The sequence below is a fragment of the Microtus oregoni genome, unplaced genomic scaffold, assembly GCF_018167655.1.
Source record: "Microtus oregoni isolate MIOR12 unplaced genomic scaffold, Mior012 000085F_ref0000168, whole genome shotgun sequence".
In the NCBI taxonomy this organism is placed as follows: Eukaryota; Metazoa; Chordata; class Mammalia; order Rodentia; family Cricetidae; genus Microtus; species Microtus oregoni.
Window position 1 is genome coordinate 4379125 of NW_024544551.1, and position 15152 is coordinate 4394276.

The following is a 15152-nucleotide window of genomic DNA, read 5'->3' on the forward strand; positions in this document are numbered from 1 at the left end:
CCTCATGGAGCTTCTCTCTAGGGACAGGGTGTCATAAATATGTAATTAAATATTTACATATTTACACAGGTGGTGGTGTATTGTGGAGGTACTGAAGCAGGAAGGGACAGTGTGCTAGGTGTTTGGGACTGCAGATGTGGGGAACGACTTGAAGGAGTCCCCACTGGCAAGCTAGGCTTTGATCAAAGACTCAAGGAGGTGAGGGAACGAGTCAGACGCTGCTCTAGAGAAGAGCATGGCGGGCCATTCAACTAAACCCCTAAGAGTTCGTTGATGGAAATGTCCCTTAGATGTGGCAGAGCAATCCCAGAAGTTGGCCCAGGTACGGTGAAGTGAGTGACAGGCAGAAGATAAGTCATGTTCAGGTGAGTGTGTGCGGGGAGCACATATCTGGTCCCCTGTGAGGAACCTGCCTTTTGCTCTGGGAGCCTGGTGCTGAGGCTGGGATGGAGTTTTGAGCAGTAATGCGATGGTCTGACCGAGGTTGTAAGGGGATCCCTCTGTCTTTTGAGTGCAGATTACAACAAGCACAGAGAGGTAGCACTCAGGAGCTCTTGTAGAAACCAGGGGAGAAATGACAGTGGTGTGGACCAACATGGAAGTGATGGAGGAGGCGAGACGTAAGTGGACACGAGGGCTATCTTAAAAGCAAGGCCAACAGCATTTCCTGACATTTTAGGTACCCAGAAAAAGGTGTCTAGGATGGCTGGATCTTCCAGTCTAAGGAGTGACAATTTTCTGAGTTTAGAAGTATGAATGGGAAGTGTGGATGACCACACAGGAATTGGCATGGTTACTTGTAGTAGTCATATGTTTGTAGGGATAAGTCCCGCCCCTTAGGGGGCGTGTTCGCCTCGGGCTAATGTTGGCCTATAAATTTGGCGAGTGTGCTCCCAGCCGTCCCTTTCTGCTTTCCTGGTCTCCGTGGGAACGGTGGTTCTGTAAGTCTATTTTGCCATTAAAGTTATATATATTTTTACAATCTGTCTGCATTCGTTTACGCCGTTACATTTTGGCGTCCAACGTGGGCTATTTTGCCCCCGACTCAAGCGGGTAGCCCGCTAGCTAACACATCACCCTCCTGGGTGCTGTTTTTTAGTTCGTGACTCCGGCCCCAGTGCCAAGTCCGAGACATACTGGGCCACACAGGCCCATTCTGCCTGCCTTGGCTAAGTTTGCAGTGGAACCCCACTGCCTGAATTAGCAGAAGCTCAAGTACCTGCGGTTTTGCAACAAAAGCTGCCACAGCGGCAGATTTGGTCTGATACAAAGTGACTTAGCCGGGCGGTGGTGGTGCATGCCTTTAATCCCAGCACTTGGGAGGCAGAGGCAGGCGAATCTCTGAGGCAGGCGTCTGCTCCCGAGAGGAGAGCTGTGGAGTCTGAGCTCACTTCCTCTTCCTCCCAGCGTTCTGTTCTGTTTACTCCTCCCACCTATCTAACCAATGAGAGCCAAGCAATTTCTTTTTATTTAACAAATGACCTTCCTCCATCATATGTTTGTACATTGGTTTCGCCTCACAAGGCCATTGCATGCATGGGGGTGCCTGGGGCTGGAGGGAGGGCATTTGACTGCCCATTTGCCATTCCTAGCAGGCGGGCAGGTGGTCCGAGCATACCAAGTAGTGTCCAGATTCAGGGCCACAGTGCCATTAAAAATTCGCTTTCTGGAACAGCACACTGTTTGCGTTAAGCCGTTTCTCCTGCAATTGCACCTGTATGAAGCCTTCTTGAGGATTCTGGCTAGAGTATTAAGTGAACTCTGCCAGGGCACATTATGCCATTTCTCTCTCGAAATTGGAGTGCTGTGCAGTCTGTGGCTTCGGTAGGAAAGCTAAGTTGCCCCTTTCAGGGTTCAGTTCTGAGTTCTCAGTGAGGATTGAGGGATGTTTAAAGGGAATTAAGTCATCCTTTTGAAAGGCTTAATGGTGACAATGCCTCTTTCTCCAGAGGGTGTTAGGAGAATTTTATTTCACTTCCTGTCTCAAAGCCATCTATCTGCCATGTGACTGGCCACCCAAGAAACACAGCAGAAGGCTTCATCAGATAGTGAGAGGAGAAATATGACTTCAATTGTGATTCTGAGATAGCGCCTCCTTCCATTTGATCACAGAGTGGCCGGGGAGTGCTCTGTGATGGCAATTCTTTATGCTGTGCTAAGAAAATCCTCTCGCGACTTAGACATGCAGATGTGTGAAGGGGCATGGCAGGGAACTTAGCAGACAGCCTTCCTCACCCTGAATAATTTAGATCATCTCAATGGAGCAGCAATTGTAATCAAGAGGAGCTCCTTGAAATCAAAGCCTCGCCAATCAAATGTGCTTCCTTATAGTGCTGCAGGCAAAGCCTGTGTTGCGTGTGTGGGGCTGGGGAGCTGCCTCCGCAGGTAAAGGCACCACCACGCCTGATGGCTCTGCATTCCATCCCCAAAATCTACATGGTGCAAGGGGAGAAGCTGATGCCTGGACGTTGTCCTCGACACTTGTGCATGCATGTACACACACACACACATATGCACACACACATGCATGCACACACACACACATCCACACACATATTCACACACACATGCTCATGCACACATACACACATGCGCGCGCACATACACCACAAGTGAGTACTCACTTGCGTGGACTCACACACATACACACCACACACAGTTAAAGTAAAGGTAGACTGGATAAAGATGAGGCCTTCTATCACAATTAGGAGATTAAAAGTTATCTCAGACAGATTTCCCTTTGTTAATGAAATTGGTCCTGGATTAAGAAACCCAAGGAAAATGTGACTTCGGTTAGTGAATCGTTCTTATTAAGCACTTTCGGTTATGAAAGCATCATGTTCTCCCCATGTTTCTTTCAACATGCAGCATACACACTTCCCGTTGGTCATGCACAGTGGGACCTGGGGCATCGTAAGTGCCCCCCTCTGTCAGCAGCACGTAGCAGTGGGGCCACTGGGTACATGAACTGCCCGGACGTGCCAGCCAAAGCCGCCTGGGCTGGAAGAGGAGACAGTGCTCCACACAAGCCTCTGGGCTCTGGAAGCAATTCCTACGTTGTTTTCTTTTTTGAAAAAAAAAAAAAAACTATAGTTAAAAATGTAAGAGAGCTCCAAAAGGGAGAGCCCCTCCGTCCACTGTGGGTCTTTCAGAGCCTGGAGGAATGCTCCTGTCGACAGATCACATCCGCAAGAAGGGGTGAGGTTGCCCTGAGCTTCCAGTGGGGGATTAGCTCCTGCAGAGTGCAAAGACCGAGTGGTTCATATTCTTTTCAGAGGAAATTAAAAGAAAAAAAAAAGAAAGGAAAAAAACCTGAGAATAAATGTTAAACAAGTCTTCCTACTGCTTTTTCTGTATTCGTGTATGAAGCTGAGGTGGCAGAATGTGAGACTTGATGGCCATGCGGGAGCTGCGCTCAATTAGACCCTGCCTCCAATAGGCCTGCTCCTTCTGGTTCTCAAAGAACAGCAAATAAAAAGAACCACCTCTGCACACGGCCTCTCATCCCCTCCCTCTACTAACAGAAGGAATCCAGCCTAAGGAGACGCTGCTCAATCCTTTATCTGTGATCTGTGTAACCATTAGGATACCACGGTATCATTCAACCCAACAGCAGTATCTGTGCACACAAGGGCTGAAAGGAAGCGTTGTGGTGGAGTGCAGAAATGCAAGTCCCATCCCCAGCTTTGGAGGACAGAGAAGGTTCATTAGTATACAACTTAAGCATTGAAGTCGCTCATTGAAGGTACCTCTTCGGGTAGCTACAGCAGAGCGGAGGGTGTTAGGTTGAATATGGTCAGAAGCCAGAGCACCTACTCCTACACACAGAGAGACGCTGGGATTGGACTCCTTACACACGTTTGAGTATGGCCAGGTACTATCGTTTCTCTGAATGGAGACGAGCAGAATCTTGACTCCACCTCCCAAAGGCCCAGCAATTGTCCATTTTGAGATGTCGTGAAAGCAGTAAATGCCTTGCTATAGCTATAGAATGGTCTAGGTCTTGATTTTTATCCTATCTGCCAGAAATAAAAGTTCCAGGTCAAGAACCTAACACAAAAATTGGCCAAGGCTGGGGAGATGGATCAGAGCCTTGCGAGCTTGAGGACCTGAGCTAGGTCCCTCGGCCCCACTGGAGCTGGGCAAGGCGGCACACACTTGTCACCTCAGAGCTGAAGAGGCAGAGGCAAGTGGGCGCATGGGACCTGCTGCCTAGTCAATCTAGCTGAATAGGCAAGTTCCACGGCAATGACCCTGTCGGGGCGGGGGGGGGGGGGATAGCCAAGTTTGTCCTGTAGTTTCCATGTGCATATGCACACACACACACACACACACACACACACACACACACTTATCCTAGAAGTCAAGAAACCTGTAGAATTCTAGAAAACACAAAGAAGAAATGGGACACTTGTTCATCTTTATCAGAGGTAGTTAGCTACCCATTGGAAGGGTGACAGCAAAACCTCAGGGAAGAATGGCAAAGGAGGAAGGAAATACTGGAGAGATGCCATTGTATTGTCACCCAGGGATGTTGTGTGCCACTCGAGGTCTTGCTAGATGACCTTATCAAGCACTCTTCTAGCGCTTGGACGCGTGGGAGGGGCCATCTCTCAGATGGGTTTGGCCTTCAGCACCTCCATCAGCATAGCAGAGTCACTGCACCCTTGACCACAGAGCACTCTGAACTGGACAGCGGTCCCCAGGCAGTGAGTGGTCGGTGTGGAGGCATAAAGCCTGGCTGTCCTCCCTGAGAGGACTACTCTAAAAACTTGCCAGCCCCCAGCTCATCTGTCTTTAACTGTCCCTGTCCTGCTTTGATCACTCTCTAACGCATGGTGACCCTCCAAAGACTCCCCAGACTCCCCAGACTCGCGCACAGAACTCCACACTGGATCTTGGTCAATAGGCAAAGAGGTCTCTACACAGATCTCCAAAATCTCCCTCTCAGAGTCCATTTCTGTAGATATAAGTCCCGCCCCTTAGGGGGCGTGTTCGCCTCGGGCTAATGTTTACCTATAAATCTGGTGAGTGTGCTCTCAGCACTAGCTTCTGCTTTCCTGGTCTCCTCGGGAACGGTGGTTCTGTAAGTCTATTTCTCCATTAAAGCTGTATATATTTTTACAATCTGTCTGCATTCGTTTACGCTGTTACACATTTCCCAGGTACCCTAGGGTCTGTATTTTCTTTTGTGGAGGTCTGTAAGACTTCTGTGACTCCCAGCCTCAACCATGAAATTGTCTTCCCAACATCCTTCACTTCCATCCCGCACAGAAACCTCGCCCTCAGGGTGTTGGGACTGGAGTCGTCATGTCCATTCCCACAATCTGTCTCTCTCCGTGTAGCTCACAGGGCTCACTTCCAGTCATCCAACTGTGACCTAGACATGGCACTCTCTCTCACCAGGCCCTGTTGTGTGTGTGTTCCTCGTGTGTCTCATCTCTGTTGCCACCCTCCCGATCAGGGTCACACGGTCCACTCAGGGATGCACCACGAAGCGACCTCTTTAGGGTCATCGCAGCCAGAGTGAAATCCCATTTATTTGCTTATCTTATTCTAGTTTATCCACTTGTTTTATCAACAGATAGTTTGGGCTCATAGATCAAAGTCCACAGAGTATTACAGACATACAAATCACCAGCTAAGAGATAATGAGGGATGTTGACAAATTCTTAGCTCTTCTTCCAGAAATACATTTTTGCCTCTTCAAGCATCTAAGTACATTCTCCCTTTCTGTTTTTTTTTTATTCCTATCTTCCATTCAACCATCTCCCCTCTGTCTCCACTTTTTCAAGAAAGCCTTTGTTGACCTTTAGTTTCTGATCTTCTTGCCTTAGCTTCCCAAGTGACTGGCATCTTAAGTGTTCACAACCGTGTTGGGCTCCTCATCTACTTTTTTTGCAAATGTGCTGGTAGCATATGGTCCATACTGGTCACCGTGGATTGATGCTACCCTGAAAGCAGGCATCTGGTCCCCTCGAGCTCTGGTTCAAAACTCTTTTAGACTTGCAAGGACTCTTCCCTTGAATAAGTAGCTCTTTCATATGGGATGCTATGAGCCCCACGTAGTCTCCAGCTCACATACTAACTTATCTTCAGATAGGATCTCATGTAGCCCCAGCTGTCCAAAACTCGCTGTGTAACTGCGGATGACCCTCAAGCTTCTGACCCTCCTGCATTCACCTCCCAGCGCTGGCTTTAAAGACATGTGCCACCATATGTAGTTTTATGGGGCTGTTGGGGATGGGACCTAGGGATTCGCTTCTTCTAGGCAAGCCCTCTACTAACTGAGCTACATCTCCACACCTGGGGTTTTAATTAAAACACAGCAGGATGTGGTGGCCCATGTCTGTAATCCTAGCACTCAGGAGGCAGAGGCAAGATGGTCACAAGTTCCAGGCCAGCCAGGACTATCTAATGAGGCCTGGCCTCAAACCCCAAATCAAACTAGACTAAGATATTAGTCACCTCAAGACCCCAAGAGTTTAGCTACAGCTAACTTGTACCTAGTGGGCTATAGACTTCATGCCCCTAGGCCCCCAGCACTTTTCCAGTCCGGCGCAGCTCCCACAGGTGCTGGCAATAACTACCTTTCCCTCCATCCTCAGGTGTGGCCTGCCATCTGTCCCCTCCTTTGCCATGTGGACACATTTTCACATCCTTTAGTGCTCAGGTCCTTCCCGTCATAAGCAGGGACCGGAGGTGCTGCCGTACCAGCTCCCTCGGCTGACTCTCTCTTCCGCCTGTCCCCACTCTCTCACGTGTCCCTTCAGGGCTCAGATACCCAACTTCCTAGCATCTTTCTTCCTTGCAGTCCTGGACTACGTCACTTCTAACGTGCAGATGTTTTCATATTCTAACGCTGCATGTCAATGCCTACAGTTATAATGATTCAATTAATAGAGCTAAAGAATTGAAGCTGAGTGAGTGACTAGAAACACCGGCTTCCTGTCTGTCAGTCTGTCACAGCGCGAGGGACCGTGTGCTCTCCTGTCCTGCTACGTGCCCACCAGTCAGTACGGAGTAGACACTCAGGAGATATTTCGCAGGTGGGGTGAAGTAAGATTTGATTGCATGGATGCTGAATTTTCCTCCCCACCGTGCTTTAGCTATCCAGATGTGACCAGCGTCTTAACTATCCAGAAAAGTGATGTTAATGTCTTTGCTTGGCTCCATCCTTCCGGGCTCTAGACTGCACTCCCTTCTGCTTAATCTTTGTCTTCATAGTCTAAGGAGACTCTGTCGCTCAGCGTCCCCAAATGCAGAAGCCACTTGTGTTTCTGGTTACGTTAGTGAGCTGTCTTCAGGCCTCGTCTAAACCACTTCTCCTGGGTTTCCATGAGGCAGCGTTTCCAAGATTTGCCCCCTGTCCCTGGCTGATACGTTCTCTTGTTTAGTTGGTGTTTTTTGATGTGGCCAGGGAGGCTGACATTCGGGAGGATGTTCTGTTTTCAAAACAAACATCTATACATGGAGGGAGGTGTGGACATGGTAGGGTTCCACAGAGCAGCTGGACTTCAAATATGATCGCTTTGGTGAAAAATCTTCATTCCGTCTCCTCTCTCTTGTAAATCATGTGCTCAGTTTCATTTAGTAAGACTGAACTACTTTATAATCACGATGGAGGTGCACGCTTAGGGCGGCATAGGGAGTGTGCTGCTACCTACAGCGGGGACGTGTTTCATATTTGTGTTATGACGTACCAAAAAATAAAATAATAAATGGAGAATAATCTTATTCCAGTCATCTTTATTTTTACTACCCAAATGCTGTTTATTATACTACAGTCACCCAGACACATATATCTCTGATTATTTTGGAAATTTTTAGATATATAAATTTGATTTTTCTTGATATTGATCATTAAACTTATAAAAATCCATGGGCCCATGAATCTGTTTTTTTTTTCTATCTAAAGATTGTGTGGCCTTAAGGATTTAAAATTAAAAAGCTTGGGCCAGGATTACTGCTCTCCCGCATGTTTATAGTCTCGGTGTTCTACCATCTTTCCTCTTGGCGCTCCTTCGGAGTGGCCCGGCTGGCAAGGGCTCACTGTTGCCTGGAGACCAGCAGTTTCTCTGGGCTTTGCTTTCCCTGGATCAGTGAGGGAAATGCCAAACAAATGGGCTCCAACCTGACCTCTAACGGCGCTCCTGTTTTTATTTTTTATTAAAATTGGCAAAGCATCTCCCCTTATCTTTTAGAGCCTGCTTAAGATGTAACACAAAGAAAGATTTTTTTTTTTAAGTCTAAAAAGCGCCTACAAACTCCTCCATATTGCTTTTTGCCTCAGGAGGTCAAATGATACATATATTATATATATGAAATATAGACTCTACATAATTTGAATACAGGTATACCCGTATATGTAACATGTATAGTTTGGTATATATGGCTCAGACGCAAAGCACTGTACAACCCATAAAGTGGCCTTCCACTATTTGAAATACAGAGCAGAGAAGTTAGAGATAGGAATCAAAAATGAAATTTGCCGGAACTTAGAAAGCTACAGACTATAGCTAGGGCTATCCTTCACTGACATGTCATGCCAAGCAAACCTCTGGGTGCTGTTGGGCTACTGCTTTGCCACCTGTAGTGAGGGAGGGTCAACTTAGTCAGTGATTCTGCCCCGACTTCACCTCAAGCCCTTCTGGGAGACTCATTTAATTTCTAAAAACGCTCTGTAAAACTAGTGCTGAGTAGCCACTGAGCAGTGCTCCAGGGCCGTCCTGGACATGGAGCGTCTTGTCTGGGCTGAGACGAGCTCTGCTTCACTTACCGTAAGGAGGACTGCTCCCTGTGTTAGATTTGTTGATCCTCTGATTCTGTAGAACCTCAGGTGACACCGCCTTTTGCATGTGTGAGCCACCTGTCTCCTTCCAGAGCTTCCTGGTTCCCATGCCTCTGTGGCTGTCTTCTAGAGCTGAGTGTGCTCTTCCTGTCAAGGAAGTTTAGCCACGGCCGTGGTGAGGAGGACACAAGGGCTTCCAGTTTGTTTCCCGCCATGGTTCTGAGCCAGTGGCCGTATTGGCATCGGAAGCAGGCATGGCTTTGTTTCTTCCCATCACCAATCTTTGCCAATCATCTTCAAAATTTTGCGTATATTTGGACAAGCTCTTTCACTGTTTCCCTGGCTGGTCTAGAACTTGTCATGGAGATCCACCTCCCCCACTCCCCGAGTGCTGGGATCAAAGGCGTGTGCCACCATTCACCTTAACCTCCTGACTACTGTATGGTCTCTTTGACTACTGTATGGTCTCTTTGACTCCTGAAATGACCAATAATTTTTACATATATATATATATATATATATATATATCAGAGTAGTTACTTTTTAAAAAGGTTAAGCCTTTTGCATAGATTTGAATCACCTTTAGACCCATGGAAAGACCAGTTAATACTTGATAAATGTTGCTAACACAGTAAGATATTGAAAAAAGAAGCCAGGAGTAGCGGCTTCCACCTGACTGAAATCCTAGTACTGGGGAGGCCAAGGCAGGCAGAGCACTTTGAGTTTAAGGCTACTGAATGGTACCCTGTCAGAAGTAAAATGGAGTGAAAATTTAAAGGCACAATAAACTTGAAGGATTTAGATTTCTCGCATAAAGAAACCTTTTATTTTACAGGTCCTCCTTCTGTTCCACGTCCCTCCATCTCCCTCCTTCTAATCTCGCCTTTTCCTGCCCCGAAAGAATGGTGACTGTGGTTGACATCAGGCCCTGTGATGAACTCTTTGATATCACACCTTAACTTCCTTCAAGGCCACGGAAGGATGAGGACACCACGCCCCAGGGCTCTGTTGCTAGGGGGTGTTGGCCTCTTCCCCAAAAGCCACTGATGCATTAGCTCACTCAGTCCTCAGAGTGACCACTTCATGCTTTCCCAGGGACAACGTCATGGGGTTGGGTGATGCTCCCTTCCCCACAGTCACCATGCCAGGAAATAGAGTTAGAGTCTAGGCTGTTTCAATCACTAAGCCGTGTGCCTATTATTTATAGAACTAGCGCTACCACTGTCCTTACTTTACCTATGGGGAAAGAGGCTCCAAAGGGTTTAATGAGTTGCCTAAGATCACCATCATTAATGAAAGCTAGAGCCAAGACAGGAGCCTGGACCGTCTTGATGTCAGAACTTCAGCTTCAAGCATCACAGCTGTTTCCAGCCCCTTGCTCTATCCATCCGTCAGTCATGCCTCTCTCCAGCCCTCCCTGAAAATCTCTGAAAATCTTCTCAGTGGACTTACCCCTGCTCTGTTCGAAACCAGCCTGCGTGTATCACCTGGGTCTTAAATAGTGTTCAAAGTCAATTTAGGGCACTTGGATGTCTGTCATTTCCCTTCCTCCCCAACACTATTCCCACGGTAGCCAGAATCCCACACCTGTGGTGGCAGCCCATTTCCCTTGCTCAGCTTCTCCTGTCTCCTGGTAGCTCTTCTTCTCTTAGCTCTTCAGTCAGCTCCATGGCTAATACCTGATTTGTTTTGGAAAGGCCTGGTAGGAGGCCTTGGCATTCTCTTCCTAATGCAGTGAGACCCACCATTTCTGGGCACCACCGGCTCACCCTCTGTCTCTTATATCTGAAAGTCTCTAAGCAGGATGCAGTGTGGAGTCCCATATATCTCGAGTCAGAATTGTGTGAACGTTGAAGGCAAAGGGCCTACCAGAACAGCACTGAGCATATACTAGTTGCTTAATAAACTGGCATTGGATGAGTTCTTAATTTGTGATAAGCCTGGTTTTCCCTTCAAATGGCCTTATTATACTAATTTGGGGGCCAGAAAAACACAATTTTGCATGCTTGTTTAATAGGGTTGTTTTGAAGTATGTGCTATTGTGTTTATTTAAGGGCTGGTGAAACTGACTTTCTCCTACTCTCGCTGTTCCAGTGAACGTCCCTTCCACGGTAATGGAAGCCATGTGCCGACAAGAAGCCCTGCAGCCCTTCAACAAGAGCAGTAAGCTTTCTTCCGCCGGCCAGCAGCGTTCAGTGGTTTTCCCACAGACTCCCTGCAGCAGGAATTTCACCCTCTTGGATAAATCTGGGCCCATCGAGGCGGGGTTTAACCAAATCAACGTGAAGAATCAGCGGGTCCTGGCGAGCCCGACCTCCACCAGCCAGCTGCACTCGGAGTTCAGCGACTGGCACCTCTGGAAGTGCGGCCAGTGCTTTAAGACTTTTACACAGCGCATCCTGCTGCAGATGCACGTGTGCACACAGAACCCCGACAGGTGAGGCCCAGGGCATCCCGCAGCACCTTGGGGGAAAGCCGCTGCTTAGAGCTGCCTGCCCGCAGGCTGGAAGGTCGCACCCCGAGTTCTGTTAGGCCTCAGAGGGTGCTGCCATCGTTTGTGAAGACTGCACAGACAGGTTTGTGGCTGCTGAGAGGCTTCTGCGCTCACTACCCAAACAGTAACGTCCAGGTTGAAAAGGGAGCAAGAGAGAAGGAACGTTTATGAATATCAGGGGTGGAAAATGAGGTCAGGATAATCAGAATCCCCTCTGTCTTCCAAAGATAATATAGCTGGCTGCCGGCCGGCTGTCGCAGGCATTTCAGAGTTCACCTCCAGTGTGCCGTGAGTATGAACTTAATTAAGTACTAAGAGGTAATGAATTGGAATTTTTTGCTTAGTACTATTTTTCTTCGGAGCATGCAAACCCATAAATCCTGCAAACCTGTCAAAAGGAAATACCCACTCGGCTAGTGATGTGGAGGAAAACAGATGCCACTTATTCAATAAACTAATATCCACACAGAAGAAAAATGTTGACTAGATACGTCAGAGTCAAAGTTGGTTTGAGAGTTTGTCAATACGGAATTTTATGGCCATGAACTGAGGATGAAATTTAGCTGAACAAGTGAATTAAAATTTCAGGTACTCTGACGAGTGGCCCAGTAGATATAATGGAACTATTATTTATGAATCAAAACTGGTTTATTTGACAGTCTTGATCGCTGGGAGTGCAAAAGACAAAGATCAAATTAATTCAATAGGAAGGCTGTCTCTGTTTTATCTCTCCTTCACGTCCTGCGAGAACTTGATTAAAACCAAACTATCCAAGAACAGCCTAGAAAAAAATTCACCTGGAATATAAAAGTGAGAAATAACTCTGAGTGCTAGGATTGGGCATCTGGAAGCAGGGTGTCTGAATTGTTTACTTAATTTTGTCACTCATTAACCCTAACAAAGCAGGTCACGTGACTCGCTGCCTTCTAATGCACACACTCAGCTCCTCCCTCTCAGCTCTGCAGCATACAGCAGTGTGCCTGGGAGATCCGAGATCAGAGTAAAGGGCAAGGGGGTGGGAGGGTGGCAGAAGGGGTGGGTATATTCTAATCTTAGATTCAGGGCATTTGGACACCTTTACATCCGTGCACATTTCTATTTGTGTCATTCTAGAATCCGGTTGCTTAGCCTCAAGCGTTACTGTAGCTAATCAAGATGGAAACATTTACTTTAGTGTAAAGGCATCTGAGTCTAGCTGCTCCCTGCGCCCTTGCGCTGTGGAGGTAAAACATAAAAGTTGGAGTGTGTTTTTTTTCCCCTCTCCCATGCAGAAAGGCTTTTCTCAAAAGTCAGCAGGCATACATATAGCCCCAATATGTGTCCTTCTTAGCTTACACATCATTTTAAGACCAAAGATGCATTTAAAATCTCCTCATAAAAAGTGAGTTCAGGTGTAAGGGTGTGTTATTTGCAAAGGACTGTTGTGATACTGTAGTAAAGTGATCATGCACAGTAAGTTTGAAAATAGGGGGCCTGAAGAGATGGCTCAGTGGTTAAGAGCACTGGCTGGTCTTCCAGAGGACCTGGGTTCAATTCTTAGCACCCCATGGCAGCTCACAACTGTCTGTAACTCCAGTGCCAGGGGATCTGACAGCATCACACCAATGTACATAAAATAAATTTAAATAAGCTTTTAAAAAAGAATCCTGTCCTTAACTTGCTTGCTTACGAGGATGCTAAAGGTATAGGGGTGACACTCATTGGGCATTCCTTTAAAAAAGGGAAAAAAAAAACCCAGTACAAAGTTTCTGTCTTTTCGGGTGTGATAGGATTTCACATGCGATCTCCCAGAGGCCATGTAGATGTTCTGCAGTAAATAGATACTTTATAACAACAGTCTGTTTTGTGTGACCTGAGTTCTACCCAGAAAATCATGTGCATAGTTTAAGTCTCTCTAAAGTTTGTCCTGTAAAATACTAGCACTGTAATTTAATACATCTATAAAAACTATCTAAACAATTAGCTTAGGTGAACAAAATACCTCCAGGGGAGATTGTTAAGGTCAGCGATGATTGTAAGCAAATTTAGTGTGGCTGGTAAATCCCCAGGTGGAATGAAAGAAACCCTGTGGGTTCTTGATTCTTCCCTGCACTCTGTTTGTGAACATGTGAGGGGTAGTTGCCATCAGTCATTAATAAGTTAAAGTTACGAATATCATGACTTGAGAAAAACCAGACTCTTTGAAGGCAGCGTAATACAGTACAATGTTTCTTAGTAACAATGCGGGGGGGGGGATTGAATTATTTCATCAATCTGAGACCATTTTTGAAGATGAAAAAGAGGGAGATGCCTAGTCTTTTTATCTATTAATTTTATTCTAGATTAATAATTTATTTTTATCCTATAGGACTTTGGAGACAGGGAGATACCTTCCAACATTCCTAACCACACAAGGAAAAAGCTAAATCAGAGCAATGTCCAGAGCTCCATAAATGTGATATGGACATCACGTTTGTTCAGGATGATTGCCAAATTTGGAAACTTACCTGCTCTGTGTGTGGAGACACACCACTGCATACATTCTTTGGTGACTAGCTTCACAGCTGAGCATTTGTCTTTGGTGGTTTGTGCTCACACATCCATAGCCAGATGTCCCTCACACCTGTGTAGAACCCCTCCCAGTATAAAAATCTGTGCTCAAGGATGTGGGATTTGCAGATGACCTATGCAGATGCTCCTGTATACTTTAAATTATCTTTAAATCACTCGTAGTAATATCCCACACTGTTGTAAAGACCACATAAATATTTTTTATTCTATATTGCTGAGGACTGCTGCCAAGAAAAGTCTACACGTATTCCGTGCAGGCATGTTACTTTTTTTTTTTTTGGTTCTTTTCGAGACAGGGTTTCTCTGTGGTTTTTGGAGCCTGTCCTGGAACTAGCTCTTGTAGACCAGGCTAGTCTCAAACTCACAGAGATCCGCCTGCCTCTGCCTCCCGAGTGCTGGGATTAAAGGCGTGCGCCACCACCGCCCGGCCAGGCATGTTACTTTTTTGGAGCAGTTTTTTTTTTCTCTCTAATTGTTTGAATCTGTTGATTAGAGACCCACATGTAGAGGAAGCCAACTGAACAGTAAAACAGTTTAACAGAAACCCCTGTCCTTCTCCTTGAAAACGATCAGGAAAATCTCACTAGAAAGAGAGGTCAGAAGACAAAGTCGGAAGGTGAACAGGTACAAATCTGGGACAGGCCCCTGCCACTATGGTCCAAATGCGTTTTCAGTCTACAGACACTTTAGCAATGGAAGGTCAGACATTTGGATCTTCACCAAGAGAAGCTGTGCTCTGTATCTGTGATCCTTTTCTTGTGGGTGCCATCTAAAAGTATAAAGGCGAGGTCTGCGGCTACCCAGTGGTGCTGCTGTTGTTTTTCATCTCTACTTACACATAATGAACGGAGGAGAAAAGTCAGCTGGATCTGGCAAAATAGGAGTCAGAACAAAAGATAAAAAAGATCTATGAAGGTCTAAGAGCCATGGATGGCTCATTCTCTCAGTTTCATTCTGTGGATATTAAGCCAACAGATCCCCCATCTTCTTCCTTTTCTCAGGCTACCAACTCCTGCTCGCACTCCTGGGTGAGCCATAGGTAAGCAGCTGTTGGAAGGTTGAGCAACCAAGACTCTATGTACACAGTGTGTAAGCATTCGAGTTTCTATGTAAGCTAATTGCCTGAGCCAGGGCAACTTGGCTTACTGTTGCTGGGACCAGGAGGTCCACATTCCCTTTCTTTCCTCTTTTTCTGCTGCAGAAACTCTCAATAAGGTTGGGAGGGAGAGGACTCTAGGAATGAATGAGCAAAGCCTTTGATCACAGTTGATTATTTTCTGAATGTTCTTGTCTTCACAGAAAATGTATTCATAATAT

At 46.4% G+C, this 15152-nt stretch overlaps 1 protein-coding gene across 1 annotated transcript in view; it reads left to right on the forward strand.

The window, feature by feature from the left end:
- Positions 1 to 15152, forward strand: part of LOC121441958 (putative histone-lysine N-methyltransferase PRDM6) — a 102303-nt gene that overhangs the window by 73708 nt on the left and 13443 nt on the right. The window contains exon 6 of the mRNA XM_041643385.1: positions 10886 to 11228. Within this exon, the coding sequence (XP_041499319.1) occupies positions 10886 to 11228 (343 nt within the window). The remainder of the gene's footprint in view (positions 1 to 10885; positions 11229 to 15152) is intronic.